Source organism: Polyodon spathula, chromosome 4, assembly GCF_017654505.1.
Source record: "Polyodon spathula isolate WHYD16114869_AA chromosome 4, ASM1765450v1, whole genome shotgun sequence".
Classification (NCBI taxonomy): domain Eukaryota; kingdom Metazoa; phylum Chordata; class Actinopteri; order Acipenseriformes; family Polyodontidae; genus Polyodon; species Polyodon spathula.
This window is the reverse complement of record NC_054537.1, coordinates 75,952,293-75,970,542: the sequence shown is the minus strand read 5'-3', so window position 1 is coordinate 75,970,542 and position 18,250 is coordinate 75,952,293. Positions and strand designations below refer to the sequence as shown.

Sequence of the window (18,250 nt, the reverse complement as noted above, 5' to 3'; positions counted from 1 at the left end):
AATACTCACATAAAATGTAGAATAACTATTAGCAGACAACATATGTATTGAGTCACAATAAGGCTTTTCATTTTCTATTAACAATGAAGAAAAGCAGATTTCCAAATGGGGAAAAAAAAGCATATTTATTTTTTATACGGAGTTCATTATTTTCTTTTGAGAAAAACAAAAAACAAACCCAAGAATTCTGAATTACTGCATGCAGGTTTTTTGTTTCCCCTTACATCCAAGTGGTGTTCATTCTTGGAAGTCAACATGACTTTCTAACGCAAGGCAAAATATTAGGGCTTATTTATTGATCAAAATTCATAGAGGAAAACCCCCCATATTTCATGAAACCTCCTGCAGGCGTAACTGTTACTTTAAGAATGGATGCCTCATGCCGTAACGGTTGGTCGACTCGAGTAGATGTAATGTTTAGATTACCTTGTATGTACCTCAGCCCCAAAATCTCATTAATATCCTGTTTAACACTTTAATTATAGTATACTATAAGTATATGTAATTATAATTATACTGTACAGCCTGCTTGTAACAGTGGAGAGAGGTGCGAGTTGCTTCATAGACAGTAGATCAAGACAGAGGTTGGAGTTGACACGCTGCCAAAACACAGCTCACATGACACAACCAGGGATGGTAACGCGCAGGCTGGACATAAAGAAGGCAAAAATAAAACACAGTACAAAAACTACAAATAAAAGCTGCTGTGAAACCGGTGTGTGCTACTCCCCTACATGGAAGGTCCTGCTCCTACACTGGTGTGGAATCTACAATCCAGAAACAAATCCTATTAGTAAACAAACCTTGATCCTGGTTACATACACAGTGGTCGTGGATTCGACAACTTCTTTCATTCTGAACCCGGTTCACACTCATGGTGATAGGAGGACTTCAGCAAGATGTTTTCGTTTTTGTCCAGGTAGCGTGGATGATCTTCAATCCTTTGTCTTACGGCCTTGCAGCAGACCTGATGTGTATAATTGGGAGCTTTTTATACCTGAGGCCCCGCTGGAGCGTCAGGTTCTTCATGAACTATTTACACACACCATTTACAACAAATACACATACAAAACCCCACCCTTCATGCACAGGTCCCCTGTCCTGCCACACTGCTCTTGAATACTGCATTCTCCACTCTACTGTGTTCGTCTTAAACAGAAACCTACTTGCAATATTGTTTTTTGTTAGTTTTCCTCCAGCTAGCTGAAGACATTTCCTGTAGCGAAATCATCGCTGTATAAACAAATCATTAACGTCTAACTCAGTGATTACTATCTGCTAGATAATTGACTGCAGCAATAATTGTTCCCTGAGCTAAAGTGTCCCAACAATAACAACTGCTAGAGGACTTCAGTTCTGTTATTAAAATACTTTTTTTGTGTGTGAATAAAGACATTTAAAAAATGTGTTTTTGGTTATATTTTGGATAGTCTGCTGGAATTTAAGTTTCAAGATTGTAATGTCCTATTTGGTTTAAAGTTTCCTTGATATATGAGGTTTAGAAGAAAAAAACAAACAAAAACAAAACAAAACAAAAAAAACGATTACACATTAATCAGTACTAAAGAAACATTCCAATTTTACATGCCTAAAAGTGGCCATCCGGGGGTTTACAGTTGATATAACTGGAGCTTTCTACTGGTTCTCTCTGTTCCTTTGTATCTCCGATGGTTAAATATAATTATTTGTTAAATGTTTCTATTTATTCCCTCAAAGTACAAAATGATTACTATGCTGAAGTTGTGCCAACATGCTGCCACTACTACTAATTGAGTTTTTTTTTTTTTTAAAGTAAGTTAATATGTGCTTTGTTTTTTGGTTACTCAGCAATCCAACTATCAGAATTGCTACACTGTAACATGAACTTCATATAAAATGTGTTCATTAAAAGATGTACGATTCAAACTTCAAATCAATAATTTTTCAAAGAAAGGCTAGAACTAATTATTGTAAAATCAGTATTTTATTTTACAATATTTTACAACAGTGAGATTCAATGCTATGATCTTGAGAACCACAACTAAGGGTTTATTGATTGATGTACACTACGTACTTTTGACAATGATGGGGAAGCACCAATGTACCTCTGTGCCCTACCACTGGTAGGCATTTTTTTTTATTGGCCCTTCCGTTATTTGTTTTGATATAATGTGATATGTATTTCTTAACACAAGATTTGTAATGGGCTTATAGGATATAAGGAAGTATATTTCTGGCTCAGTAAGATGGTGATTCTGAAATATGACCCTTGAATTTGACACATTATGATGAATGGAACGATAATCATATCAAAGTGGCACTGGCCTACCTCCCAGGCTTTTCATGGTTACAATGCACATTTTCAAAGTCTAGAAAATACAGTATGATGATGGTATGGTGACATCATTAATCTAGAAAAAGAGCGTTCCATTATGGGTGTTGAAAGTCATTATAAATGTAGCCCATGTCAGTTTCAACGTAACGTAACTAATATGCAATAATTAAACAATCATCCCATAACTCTATGTCCATCATTACGTGAACTGGCCATCGCTATACTACAACTCATTAGTAAAACACTTTTTATATATTTTAAAAAGCAGACTGACATATTCATCCATTTTTTAAAATTAAAAAAACAAACTTGAGTGTTAACAATACTTGTTTCCTTCAGGAATTTGCTGATTTGAATCTGCAGTAATCAGGGTTGCCATAGTCTGTTTATTTTTCCAGAAACTGTAAAGTTTTAATTCACTGTTCTGGCATTTGTGATGTGCACCTCTGGTGACAGTACTTGGTATGCATTTTGTTAATTCAGCCACTGTATTATACGTTTGATAGATTCTAAGTTTACAGCTTTCAAACCACTATATCAGAACAATGATATTGTGTTTTACATGGATCAGGTGGAAACTTTGTTAGACTATTAGCCTCTTTTCTGATTGCATATTTTAGATGATCTTTAAAACACAGGTTTTAAAAAAAATAAAAATAAAAAAAAAAAAAACAACTTTTTTATGCTTGCAATCAGCTTGTCAGTCTCAGGGAAATTATAAATTCAGATAGGGTGACTATGAAACACAGAGTGATTCGCTGGACTATTTAAAACAAAAATAGTAGTTAAGGTCTTACTTAGTTATTCTTCAGATCAGTTGATTGGAGTATACAGACATCTTGAGGTACAGGACTGAACTACAAGTTAGTCAGTTCGTGCAAATTCTAGTGTGTCCTTCTTAATGCCCTACGAATAACTTAAAGAAGAAAGTGTCTTAAAATACAAGTGAATCCCCCAAATAATAAATGGGTGAAAAGCAGTTTACATCAACACCAAAATAATAATAATAAAAAAAAAATTGAGCTGATAACTGTTACTATGAATTATAATTTAAATTAAATACTTTATGTTAACTTAAACTGATATACTAAATATAGTATATTCATTTAAACATTGCAATGGAATTACAGGGGGAGAAAATGCTTTAGCAAACTGATCATTAAAAGACATAGAGCATTACATCAACGTCAAATCTGAAAATACATACAGTATTAGTTGACCCTACTTAAACTTTTTTTTTTTTTTTTTTTTTTTTTTGCTTGAATGGAAGAGAAATGTGTTTTTATAAAAGCTTTGACTCGTGAACTTGTTGGATTGGACTTAATCTGTATACAGGTTAATAATGGTGCTGTAAATAAACATGCACAACAGCATATTGTTGTAATATTGTTGTTTCCCCAAAACCCTGACAAGCCTACATGCTGGCGCCTAATCAATCCATGAGTATAATCACTTGCAAGGACACATGGTTGTGATTTGTTGTAATAGGCAAGCAACCTCTTAGTGTTAGTTTAATTAAAATGTTCACCAAAAAATTATTAGTTCTGCCAACATGATTATAAAGAGGGTTAAGCAGCAGTGTTGTGAGGCTAATGTTGCTTGTTCTTACATGTACAGTTGAACAAATGAAAAAAAAAAAAAAAAAAATGTTTTGTAAATGGTTGTATTCCTTGTCAAAGGATAAGTATTCATATATTGGATAAATACCATATTTATTTTGCCAGTTAGTTTGCAAGACTGTTCAGCATTGCCCAGCAAAGAAAATGCAGTAGAGTTTCAGGTCAAAACAACTAGATCCCATGATTGATGGCATGTGATGAAAATCAATGAATGGATGTGTGCTTGTATGTGTATTGGACTTCCTGTGTGTTTCAGACAGATGTTATCTAATAGCTCTTAGGTCAATAATGGATCTAATAGCTCTTAATAAAGAATATAAAACAATTGGCAACAGGAACCCTAATGCAATAAAGGTGACAATGATCAGTGATGTCTGTAAACAAAGTTTTACTGATACAGTTTATCAGAGATACTGAAATGTTAGGCTACTCTCTTACACAAGGAAAAAACAGACCCATGTTTCATGGCCAAAAGATGAATACAATAAATAGTTTTACATACTACATCTGTACATAGAAACATTGCCCCTAAAGTAATCGAAATGTACATTTTCAGTGCAACATATAAACTCTGTTCTGATAAATTTATGTTTGACATAACACTTTTTAAAATAAATCTATGTTTGTTTTTTTAACACAAGAAACGACTTGATTTACATTCTATATTATTTACAGGTTCCTAAACAAGAAACTCCAAAAAGGCACAATTGTCTATACAACATGTACAAAAAAAAAAAAAAAAAAAAAAAAAGAATTCTGGGGCTGACAAGAAAAATAAAGACAGTAAAGACTGGTCATCTTATGATTGCACATACAATATTAAATTTCAGTAAATGTGCTTAAAGGAAAGGATGGTTTGCACAGATACAAAACTCTTAAGTGTTTTCAATTTCTCAAATTTACAGGAATTTAAAAAACAAACAAACAAAAAAAAAACAAACACGAATTTTTAGTCAAGCGATCAGGTCTCTATTATAAGTCTGTCCTCATCATCACTGGACACATCACTGTACTGAACCGTGTTCCGATGTCGCGATGCTCCTAAGTGCTTCTGAGGTGGGTCAGATGAGCATGACGTTGAAGCCTGCTGCTTTGATGCGTCTTCCTCTTTCCCCTTTACAAAGTGCTCATTTGGAGAGTTTTTGGTACTAATATGCCCTTGACCAGCCTTAGGTTGCGATGCGACTTCAATCCGTGGAACACTATCTGCTTGGTTTCTGCAATCTGTCTGCCACTTCAGTCTACCAGAAAAGACATGATCCGAAGCCTTCAGCTGCATACTGGGTGATAATTGTGGGGTTATTGTACAGCCTACAGGACTGATGTTAACAGATACTGGAAGATGGACAGGTGTCTGCTCAGACTTTCCTTCACCAAGCTGTGTTGATGGATTTTCTGGCCATCCTTGGCCTTCTGCATTTATTGGGCGAACTGACGGAATCAGAGTGGGTAATGCTATGTTCAGTATCTTCAATCCAGGTATGTGTGCCTGTGGACTGGGGCTGCTTTGAGTTAATGGGTTTGCAGCCAGCATCTGCAGTCCTAAAGCATTTAAGGTGAGGCCTTGAGAGTGCATTTGGGGGGCAATGTTTGAGTTTGTAAGGCCCAAAATGTTGACTGACTCCAGGCCCAGTGCTGGAAGAGGCTGCAGGCTTTGCGTACTGAGTGTTTGTAAGCTAGAGACATTGACCTGGCCAATAGGTATACAAGGCAGAACACTATTCACATGTTCTGCCACACCTATTGGGTTTGAAGTACCGGGTCCTCCTTCTGGGGTCTTCTCATCATGTGGGCTTGCTGTTCGGTGAATGACACTCACAGCAGGAATGGTGAGCTGTACTGGCCCTGCCTGGATAGGTACAAAAGTGGAGTAGGCTGCCAAGCCTGCAGGCACCAATTGGATTCCCCCAACTGGAATCATGCTGTAGGGTATTCTGGCTGGCTGCTGGGAGTGCATGGGAAGGTGGCTAAACAAGTGCGTCTGATGGGATGCAGATTGAATTTGAGTCTGGGGGAGGAACTGCTGCTGCAGCTGTGGCTGGTACTCTGACAAACGTGAATTTGTGTAGACCGAGGCAGGCACCAATGTTGTCTGGGTGCTGCGATCAACAGGCAAACCAACTTCGCTTGACAGAAAAGACTGGCTAACAGGCAAGGGCACCTGAAAATAATAAGTATGATACATTTTTATAAAGTCAATACACTACATAAGAACCTAAGAAAATTAGAAAACAGTAAACCCAATATAATCCACATCAGTAAAACCACATTGCCAGAAAACTGCCGTAGTTTGTAGCAGACATGACTAAATATAGGAGAAAAGGATACTAATTTAAGTAGTGAACTGCTCTAACTTACTTTTTTTTTTTTTTTTATTTACAAGAGGGAGCTGTCAAATTGTTTAAAATTGTATACATATGTATTATACAGGGGTGTGTACTTTTTCATATTGATCTATATATTTCTAATCCAGGTAAATGGTGAAGCATGACTGAAAAATTCCCAGTAACTGCATCTTTTAGACCATTGGCCATACCTTAACACAAGTGTATAATTAAGAATCTTTCATTTCAGCAGACAATGTCATAACTAAAATTATTGGAGGTAGCCTGTAAAGTCTTAATAAATCTACATGCAAGTTCCTAAAATTGTAAAGAAATGGATAATTAAGTAAATTCAGTTATCTAAAAATATTCCACTTTATCATTATATATCATTTGTATCTCTAAAAGTTTAGCACAAAAAAGATGTCTTCATTTACTTACATTTATTCAGCTAAAATGCCAGGCTTACATAAAACAGCATGTACACAGTACACAGTATTAAAAAGATATAGCTTTGTGGAACAAAATAACACCGGGGTGTGAATTCAAGCATACATAGATTAATATGTCCTGTACTAAACCAAACCATACTGGCTTTACTTGCACTGTAGCTTCGTTGTCACTGTAACAAAGTTTCATGTTTTTCTTTGGAGAGAAAAACTGTTTCAGCTTGGTGACTTTGGTTTTAATGGTGAAAAATGTGGAAGAAAATAAAATGCATGGTAGGCACTGGAAAATGAAACTCAACCTACTATGCAATACCTTTTTATAACTTGAAAAATAGCACAAATGGAAACTTAAAAGGCAATTTAAAAAAATAAAAAAATAAATAAAAATTGGTAAGAAACTTTGTTGTTCAATCATCAATTTTTTTATTTTTTTTTTATTTGATGTATTAGCAAAATATCATAATTTATACCACTTACCTGTGGCTGTTCTTTAACTTTATTTAATCCAGAAGGCATCAGGATTTCATCAGGCTCAGGGTAATCTACTGACATCTGACAGCAGGGAGACTTGGGACTCGTTGCCAACAGCCCTTCTGTTTCTGTTCCAGCTGTGCCACAAGTACTGGTTTCCTTCTGGATCTTGGATAACAAACTATCTGCTGGATTATTTGACGTAGCACTTGACACTCTCATTTGGGTCAGCAGTGATTTGGGCAGAGTTTCTAGTAGAGCCGTCTCCAGCCTTGCAGAATCCCTTGTAATCCTGAACTCCTCCTCAGCACTGGTGCAGCTCAGGGATTCATTGTAGGTGCTCCCTGTGGGGTTGTGCTGTGGGCTTGCTGTGACGGATGGGTTGGCAGACAGTACAGATTCTGCCTGGCTGTCTTCTTCATCCTCCTCTTCATTGTCATTGTCATCGTCATCTGGACCTTCCGAGTCTACTGTGTCCGAGCCTTGTCTCTCATATCCATACCTCCCTCTACCTCCTGTGAAGTAAAAAGATGCAGAGATGTTATTTCATTGTCTGGTTACCTTTAAATAAAACTGCATCAACAGTTTCAGTTTTATGAAAAAAAAAACTCTGCACTGTGACTATTACATATATAATATATAATATATATATATATATATATATATATATATATATATATATATATATATAATGTATTCTCTAATATATTAATGTATTGAGAAATAAACCCGTGTTTTATTTGTTAATTTTTGTGTTTCACCTCCATGAGCTACAGCATGCATTGTAACTGTAGGAGTGGAAAAAAGACTTAATTGAGGGGAAAGTTATGTACTGCTATACTAAAGGGTAAAGTAAAGACCAACGTGGTAAACAGCTTTAAAATTCAGCACACATTTTACATTGAAAAGAGGTCATAACAAAATAGAACAGTCTTCTAAACTATGATATAGTCTATTTCAAACACTGATACAATCTACCCATTTCAGAACCAGGTCTGAGCCCATGAGGTTACTATATATGTGCGTGTGTGTATATATCTCTCTCTCTCACACACACACACTTCAACATAAAGATTCCCTGCACTCTGATTGGCTAAGCTTGTGGGATATAGTCCCTAGTATATGCCCTTATACTACATATACCTCCAAGATGTCTACCAATGCTGTAAAAGTAGTACAGAGAGGAGTACTGTTGGACAAACTGGGGAAAAAAAAAAAAAAAAAAAAAAAAAAACTAGCATTGCGGACAAAGGTATTTTTAGCTTTAAACAGATTTACTCTGTTTTAATTTAACTTAAATATATCTGATACAAAAACAAAAAGCCTTTTAAATGTGCAAAAATCCATGTATTATTTAACCAGAAGCCCATCTTGGATTTACTGTGCATGCTGAACTAACTCTGAGTTTCAATAGTTAAAAAAAAATGATTACATGAAAATAAAATAGTAATTCAAATAAAAAAGTAAGCCTGTGCTGCATTGTTTTGTTAAAAACTGCTGACTTGATTGTGCAATAAGTGCCTTTTAAAAACACCACCTCGTACTGATGATCCAAACTGCCCAATCAAGTCACTGGAGAAATATGTAATGAAATGTCTGAGAATCGTGTTTATTTTATATAGATATCTATTGTTAATATATATATATATATATCTATATATATTATAATATATATGATAGTGTATATTTATTTTGAAAAGAAAACCGAATTACCACATTTTATATTTTAGAAAACACAAATCTGTTAACATCAGTTAAACTGCTATCCAGTTTTTGTCTTTCACTTCATTATATTACGGATTGCAATTATGCAAAACATTCACAAGATAGTGTAAGTACAGAATGTTAAAGATTAAGGTTTGAGCATGTTAATTGCTAGTTGCATTAAATCCCTTCACACAGCAGCACTCAAAGCAGAGATACATTCACCACTCTTCCAATACATTAGCGATTCATGTTTCTGTTCACAATATTGGAAACTCAAGATTAATACCTAAACACACAAAATAAAACAAAAATCTGACACTTAAATTGAAAGAGTGGATGTTTTACTGTTGTTAATGATGAGTCAAGTAAAACAGTTAACATTTTTGTTTCCCCTTTTCCCTGGAGCTGTGCAGCGGTTGATGCCTGTGAACAAACTAATCTCACCAAATGATTTCCCTTTGATCCTCATTGCTGACAGCAGCTAAAGAGGGGATTTGTTTTTTGGCTGCCTGATTTCAAACAAAGCCATAATGCCCTTTTCAGCTTGCAGAAGGCAATCATTTGTTGTCATACAGTGCCTTTAAAGCCATACTGTACAAACAGACTGTAGGAAGTGCCACTTATGCCTGGTCTCATAGGACTGACTGTGAAGCAATGCAGTTCATAAATTATGGTTTCTTAATTTTCTTCCGCTCAACCAAAAACAAGGGGCCAGTTACTTATAATACCCCAGACTTCTATATGCACAGTGGAACTCATCAGTAATTCTGTAACTGCGACATATTTTCTGTAATACAACATTACTTAAGTTATTAAAATGTCTTCAGTAGGGGGCTTTATCATTTGCCATTATTAATTTTAATTAATCACCGTAGATGGTCTCAAGATACCTATGATTTCTTTAATACAACAGGTGCTTTTACTTTTGCGAAACTTGGAATGAGAGAAATATTTGATTAAATTGTGAGTGGCACAGTCTGGACATGTGTAATCAAAGACTAGGACAAAAGACAGCTTTTCACAAAGATACCTTATTATTTTTTCTTTTTCTAACATTTCCTCACACAGGTAGCAAATGTATTATGTAAATGTATTTCACAAAGACAGCTTATTATTATACTGTATTATAAAATGAATCTCTCAGGCAAGTTACTTTTTAATTTTTTTAAAACATACAATATCTTGTGGACTTGGAGACAACAATCTCACTCTAGTGTTAATTACTCTACTCGATTTTTGATTCTCTCTACTCCTCATACTACTACCCAATAGCTGTTGTTTAGAAATCTTTAAATAAGGGTCATATGAAATAACCGTTTAGGAGTCATTGTCAGAATTCACAATGAACATTTTAACTGCAAAGTGTCAGCTCATGGGGCCTCATTTACAAAACGGCGCTAAACTTTACAGTGCATGATAATTGCAATTACTGTGCACGTTCATGATTTCCACATTTACTATTGCAATTGTATTCATTATCACGCCAAATAGTGGGCATATATATTATGGTGCATTCATTTTACTGTGTAATACTATGGTAATTAGACTGAATATGTGATTTGTGTGGGAAGGCATGATAAAATGTTTAAATGAAGCACCCCGTTCTGAATAATGTGATGAGCTTCATTCACACTGTATTTCCTAATTTAACCACTCATAGGCTACTAAAACCTATTTTTCTGGCCTGAAAACTAGTGATGTGCACTTTGATTCTTTTTACTGACTTGATTCTTTTGATTCAATCAGTTTAATGAATCAATTCAACAGATTTGTTCTTCTGATTCACTGATATAAAAATAAATAAATCCTGCAGAATTACTCGGTTATAAAAATGTGTTTGAACAGATCTTGTAGCAAGGGCCATTCTAGCTTTCCTAGAACACTGACAAAAAACAAAACAAAAAACTCAGTATCACAAATGTAATATAATGGAGGAAACAGAAGACTATTTTACTCTCAATGGAAATCTCAAAACAGTAAAAAAAAAAAAAAAGATATCAGATTATATAATACTAATGCCAAGAGGACACTAGTCTACATGTTGCTAGAAAATGTAGAATGAAATCTGCTACTTCTACATTGTTGCTTCAAATTTCAGAGGACACTATCCTACAGTATGTAGAAACTGTAGACAAAATGTTTATTGGTGTTTTTTAGTGTCTGCATAATTTACCTTATTTTTTTCTTTCAATATAACAAACTAAACTTTATATTTTATATATATATATATATATATATATATATATATATATATATATATATATATATATTTTTTTCTTGACTTAAAAAACGTTATTTTTTGAATGTTTTGCTTGAATATTTTAGTTTTATTTGTGAAAACAAATGTGTAATAAAACTAACTGTAAATAGAGAGAAGTTTAACATAAACGTTCTAATACTTCAGCATCGGTTCAAGACTTTTTTTGTACTTTCTAATATTAGACTATAATGCCAACACAACATTATGTTTATCACTTGTGATGTAAATCATTTTTTTCAAAAGAATATAATAATAATAAGTGTGTTGACTTTAATTCCGTTCCACTGCATCTCGTGGCATTAACTCTTTAACTACCAGAAATGGACCGATTAACACTTGCTTATTTACACCTAGAAAAGAAAAAAAAATCTCCCTTACAATATCTCACACTGGCTTCTCATTAATTCTCTGCCATTTCTCTCTAGTTTTTTTTTCACCAGCAAATAAGCTAGTCATATGACTTTTTACATTGGTTGATTTATTCTATGATATAATATTGCTTCTACAAAATCAACAGTCCTTTGATACAATTGCTTCCAACAAAGTTGCCTGAAACTTGTAGCTTGCGCATCACTTTCTAAAAAAAAGTAGCCTTTTCTACATTTAGACTACTGTCCCCTCAGCTTAAGTCTCAATATTTAACTTCTAGTCCAAAATAAAGTTTTTAACAGCACTGGGGAAAAAAAAAAAGATACTGGCAAGCTGTGAAATGTGAAACAGTACCACTTTAAAATGTGTCTTTTTATGACTTCTGTGTCAGGACACTTCTTTTCTGGCAAACTTGATAACAGTGCTCACTATGTGTTCTAATTCTGCAACTTTTCCATCTAATGGGTTGATGCAGAATCCAGTGTAAGAAAATGGGTACTTCTGCATTTCTTTCTTTAGCACTCTGCTACTAGTCAGTCCACTCTTTTGCTCAGTCATATATGGTGTACCCTCTGTTGTAATCCCACCAGAGTTAGTTTCTTCCAAGGTAATACTGCACTTTCCATGGCTTTTTGAAGTTAAACAAGTCCTTTCGTTGAGACTCCTTAGCTTCTTTAATTCCCAATAAGCTTAAAATAAGTTGCTTTGTGCAGTCATAGTGACGTTGTACGGTATAATCTTTCATAACTGCAACCGTAGCACTGCAAATCAGACATGTTGCCTTGTCATCACAATTATTCAGTGAAAATATAATCATCTGGCTAACGATTTTGGAATCTTCTGTGTTTCGTCTCCACCTTTTGCTTCCGTGAAATCTCCAATTACTTTTTCACTATTGATTTTAAATTTTACACAAAGTAAAAAATAACTTAAACAAGCCTTCGCTTCTCTATCCTAATTAAAATTACATGTGTGAGGAAATGCACCTTGTGTGCTATTTGATTGGCTATTTTCAGTACCTCTGTGAGCTTGGCTTAATGGAAATGTTATTCATACAATGCAGAATGCACATGTTGAATATGCGTGTTATATTAAAAAGAGGTGGGTTGTTATGAAGAAGAATTCCAAAACGAAACAGTACATCAATGCAATTTTATAAAGTAATGGGTGGGCCACCAAAAATTGCCCTATATTCTGTATGTTTAACACCCCTGCTTTAGGAATATTATCTATGTATTTGAAATGATGTCATTCAGCTTTAACTGCAATCTACTTAATAAACTGTGATTTACACAAAAAAGCCCTACTAAAGCTCAAGGGAAATTATATTCAATTTCCCAGAGACAGGTTTACAGGATGTGTGCTATTGATTGTATTCACATAACACTGTCACCCCGATCCATTGAGCCTGCTCTGCAGGGTGACCATGTCGACAAGGACGAGAATTGAGGCTATGTCTCATCAATCAATATTTCTTGAGTAAACAGAACAAAAGAAAAATATGCCATTGCACATCATTACTTTTACTGTATAGGCATTAAAGGAGAAAGGAATACATGTTAAAATTAAAAGGTAAGCAGTGCAGTTTCACTTTACGTTGCCTCTGCCTCTCCTCCTGCTGAGTGCTGTGTCTGTTGATCGCTCATTTTTCGGTCAGTGTAAGCCACGTCCACCTTTCACAATAAGCTACTGACCAAAAGATATGTCAGGACTGCTGGGGCTTTTGATATCATGGTGGTCACGGGTAAGTCTCTGACATTATCGTGCACATTACATTAACGCTCACAATACTGTCAAAGTAAATTAATGCATTCGCTGTTAGTAAATAGGACAGTAAATTTAAATTCATCATGCTTTACTAGGCTCACTACTTTACGTGCGTGCTAACTCCAAATTTAGTGCCCTTTAATAAATGAGGTCCATGGAATGAAATCATCAAAGAAGACTCTTTGCCACCCCCTAATGGTTTGAAAGTGCACATTTCCATAGGATATGAAGCACAGATGCATGGGAGAGAAATAATTAATTAAACAAAAGAAAATGCATTTATGATGTCAGTGTTTGGGTTAGCCAAGAAAAGAAGATCAGCTGAACCACTATTTTACTTTTTGGTTATAGAGCAATACAAATCAGCAATATCACTTCATGACATAAGCATGCATATGAAAGGTAATGAATACAAATGGATCAACATATCTGTAATTATTATTTTTTTTTAAATGACATCAAAAACATATGTCTTCTGCTACTTTAGATGAATATCTCCCATAAATCCGCAATTGTTTAGCAGCCAACCATCAGCATTCATCATTACCACTTCACTGCCTGTGTTCCTTTTGCAACCAGTATATAGCACACTATTAATCCTACACCAAAGATCCTAACCCAGTGCCACATTTTCACTGCAGCCACTACTGTATGAATATGTAGTTTTATTTTAGAATGCGTGCCAACCCTGAGTTAATGCATTAATGGTGAACCAAGCCATCTTTTGGTTATTTTATTACATTTTCTGTTATATAGGAAATACATGTCACCTTCTTCCAGCATTTGATCTCCAGAGGGCTTCTTTTTAACAAATCATTCAGTAACATCAACACAACGCAGATATAAGATAGCCAGAGTGTGAGTGCAGGCAGGGAAAGAGACGCATGTTTCAGCTCTTACTACCCAAGGAAAGACACATACACAGACTGGTTACACTATGATAAAAAGGTTCAGAAATACTTTCCCTTCCAGTCTCAAAAGAATAAGCCATATGCAATGTTTCACTGAATGGTACGTGGGACAATCAGAATGTGATCCAACAACATTAGAATAACATAGTGATATCAACTACAACAACACCATGAAAATAGCCATCGCCCTCTATAGGAAGTGGTTTCTAACATCTCAGAAACACAGGCAGCAGCACTGCTTGGTTTAGTAATCGCAGGAGGAAGTTTGCAACAACTAAGTTTACATGTAGGGCCTGCAGAGTTTACAGAGAGGAATTTGGCCAAGGAAAAGGGATGCTTTCATGTATTACAAGATACAGCTAAATCAAACTTGGTGCGGAGAAAGGGATTAACTAAATGAAGATATTATCATTACTAAATCTGTCGCAGTTAAGCAATGTGCACTGGGCACATTCATTAATTGAGGAAGTTCTGGGAGCTATATGTGCTGCCATCACACATTAAACAGAAGAAACAGAAAAAAGTCCCTTTTTCAGACTGCCGGAGAAATTCTTAGAGATAATTTGTCATATTCTCTTGTATGGAAGCAGCGTAGGTGTAATGGGACCATTTTCATCCCTGTCACTCGCCCACAACAGTGGTGCTGGGCTCTAGGTAACTAATGAGAAGGGAAGCAATGAACTGTAAAAAAAATCGGTGTGAAAGGTAGGGTGTAAAGTTCTCTTAAACTTTCTCTTTCGTTTGTTTTGTCGGGAATAGGTTCGACAGATGATGGCATAAGACATTTATTATTGATTTATTATAGGACATAATTTTTCATGATTTATTATTTGTTTATTACAATTGTAGGTCGTTGAACTAAAAATCTATAATGAAAACTTCACTTTTTCTCCTTTTGTTTTTGTTTTATATAAATAAATTTGGTTACTAACATTTTGATATGAAAATAAAATTGTGTATATATATATATATATATATATATATATATATATATATATATATATATATATATATATATATAATATATAATTTATTGTAATACTAGATAATATATGATCTATTATAAGTAATAAATTCATTGTCTAGCATTTTTGATATCGTCTTAGTTTTTTCAATTGGATCACACTTGTTAACGTAAGTGAACTAAATGGGCCATGATCGTACCCGGTCAGCACCACAATTTGTGTGTTGTTATACTTTCAGGAGGGCATGAATGTCCTCGTTAATATGAATTTCAAGGATACTTAAAGTTTCCTAATCGTTGTTTAAGTCGTGACTCTGTGTGTGTCTATATATATATATATATATATATATATATATATATATATATATATATATATATATATATATATATATATATATATATATATATATATATATACACACACACACACACACACAGTGCCTATAGAAAGTCTACACCCCCTTTCAACATTTTCACATTTTGTTGCCTTATAACCTGGAATTAAAATGCATTATATATATATATATATATATATATATATATATATAATATATAATAAAATACTAATCCTACAACATCCAAGTGAAAAAAATATTCTAGAAATTTGCAGAAAATTAATTAAAAATAAAAACTGAAATAGCTTGGTTGAATAAGTGTCCACCCCCTTGTAATAGCAATCCTCAACGAGCTCAGGTGTAACCAAATCACCTTCAAAATCACACACCAAGTTAAGTGGCCTCCACCTGTGTTAAATTGTAGTGATTCACCTGATTTCAGGATAAATTCAGCAATTCCTGTAGGTTCCCTCTGCTGGGTAGTGCATTTCAAAGCAAAGACTCAACCATGAGCACCAAGGCACTTTTAAAAGAACTCCGGGACAAAGTTGTTGAAAGGCACAGATCAGGGGATGGGTATAAAAAAATATCAAAGGCCTTGACTATCCCTTGGAGCACAGTCAAAACGATTATTAAGAAGTGGAAGGTGTATGGCACCACCAAGACCCTGCCTAGATCAGGCCATCCATCCAAACTGAATGACCGAGCAAGAAGGAGACTGATCAGAGAGGCTACCAAGAGGCCAATGGGAACTTTGCAAGAGCTACAGTATCCCAAGCACTTCACAAATCTGGCCTGTATGGTAGGGTGGCAAGAATGAAGCCATTACTCAAGAAAGCCAACCTTGAATCCCGTTTGAAGTATGCAAAAAAAAAAAAAAAAAAAAAAAAAAAAACACCTCTGGAGATTATGTAGCCATATGGCAAGAAGTTTTGTGGTCTGACGAAACTAAAATGGAACATTCTGGCCTAAATGCAAAGCGTTATGTTTGGCACAAACCCAACACAGCGCATCACCCAGAGAACACCATCCCTACTGTGAAGCATAGCGGTGGCAGCATCATGTTATGGGGATGTTTCTCATCGGCAGGAACTGGGGCACTTGTCAGGATAGAAGGGAAAATGAATGGAGCAAAGTACAGAGAAGTCCTTGAGGAAAACCTATTGCCCTCTGAAAGAAAGCTGAAATTAGGACGCCTGCCCCATGGAAAGCAGTAGCAGGCTGTCTCTGGACAGGGCCACCCAAAGAAGCAGCAACCTGTGGTGCTGGTTTCTTCTGCAGCTGTGGCCGAGGGTGGGCACTTTGGGACTCCCTTGCACCGTGTGACTGCTGTAGCGTTTCGTCTAGCACCAGACCAAATGTGCGGCCTGGGGTGACGGGAGCATCCAGCAAAGCCATTTTATCTCCGTCCAGCACTAGTGCCTGGAAGTACCAAAGCTGTCTGCGTGCAGCCACCAATGCTACAAGGTTCCTGCTTATAGCTTGTCCACTAAGCTTGGACAGCCTGAGCAGGTTCCTTGAGACCAAGCGCAACTCGTCAAACTGGAGATGAGGGCTTGTGGGTGTCAGCAATGGACCCGCTAAGGTGAGCCTGGTAAGCTACAAGGATGCTCTTGTAGCTTCTCAGCCTAGCAAAGAAAGCACTAGCTGTATATGCTTTCTTGAGAATTACCTCAGTCACTCTGCATTGTTTATTTGGACATGCTACGTCCTTGGAAAGCAAGGACAAGTTAGCAGGCTGAACAAGTGAAGCAATGGGGGCCTCTACTGCTGGAAAGTGGGTAAGACCCAGCTTGTCAGCACAAAAAACCCTGTACAGTGCATCCATTGGACGGGAAACCACCACAGCCGAGGCAGGTTGTTCCCAGATGGACAATAACTCGTATAGGAAGTCCGGGTGGACTGAAGGGGCGGCAGGGGTATCTGTCGGCTGCTCATAATAAATAGGGTGCTTTTCAGTCTGCACTGCAGTTCAGGGAACCTGTAACACTGCAGTCACCTGCTGCATTAAAAGGCATAAGCTCTGCCAAAAGTGAGAGCTGTGCCACTGACATGTCAGGCTGTGCATCATCTGATGGGAAAACCAGCTGATCATCCACCTGCTCTGAGGAAGCGATGGAGAGCATGTCATCTATCTCAGTCACTTCTGCAAGTGTTCAGACACTAGTGGCACTACTGGCAGTGACGGTGTAGCTGAGCGCTCTCAACAGTTCCGCAAGGATTGCTTGCTGGCTCAAAACCGCTTCGCAGATCTTGTCGATCTGCCCACTGCCCCTGCCGAATGTGATTGGTGGGCTTTCTTCCTCTTCCGTTTAGAGGCGGGGGGGGGGGGGGGGGAAGCTGAGGGGGAACTGCAGGAAGACCGCGAGAAACGAGAGGTAGAGCTAGATAAGGGGCTCTTCCTAGCTCGACTCCAACCCTTTCTCTGGATAGAGCCACAAGAAGGGGGGCCAGCTTCACTGGTAGAGTGTGGTGATGCCGAGCGATGCGCAGGTGCAACGTCTGTCAAAGCCTTCTGCGCATGTGACCATCCTGTGCAGGCAGCTTGCAAGTGGTACATGCATGGAACCCAGACACTTTGTGCACTAGGCACTCAGTACCGACACTTGGTGCTGATACGTCACTCGGTACCAACGCTTGGTACCTACACATGCACTTGGTGCCGAAGCAATAACTTCAAACTAGGGGGTGATAAATTGCAGTTACTGCAAGTGGCAAGTTAGCAGGGATGCCCACATGCAAGTCATCCCCTGGCTAAAC

The 18,250-nt window shown here is 36.5% G+C and overlaps 1 protein-coding gene across 3 annotated transcripts in view; it reads right to left on the bottom strand.

The window, feature by feature from the left end:
* Positions 1 to 4,304: 4,304 nt before the first annotated feature.
* The window catches only part of LOC121314863 (zinc finger protein 40-like), an 83,628-nt gene continuing 69,682 nt past the window's right edge, over positions 4,305 to 18,250 (bottom strand). For all 3 annotated transcript variants that reach the window (XM_041248579.1, XM_041248581.1, XM_041248580.1), the window contains 2 exons: positions 7,184 to 7,692; positions 4,305 to 6,094 (listed from right to left, as the gene is read on the bottom strand). In XM_041248579.1, coding sequence (XP_041104513.1) covers positions 4,895 to 6,094; positions 7,184 to 7,692 — 1,709 coding nt within the window. In that variant the 3' untranslated portion in view covers positions 4,305 to 4,894. The remainder of the gene's footprint in view (positions 6,095 to 7,183; positions 7,693 to 18,250) is intronic.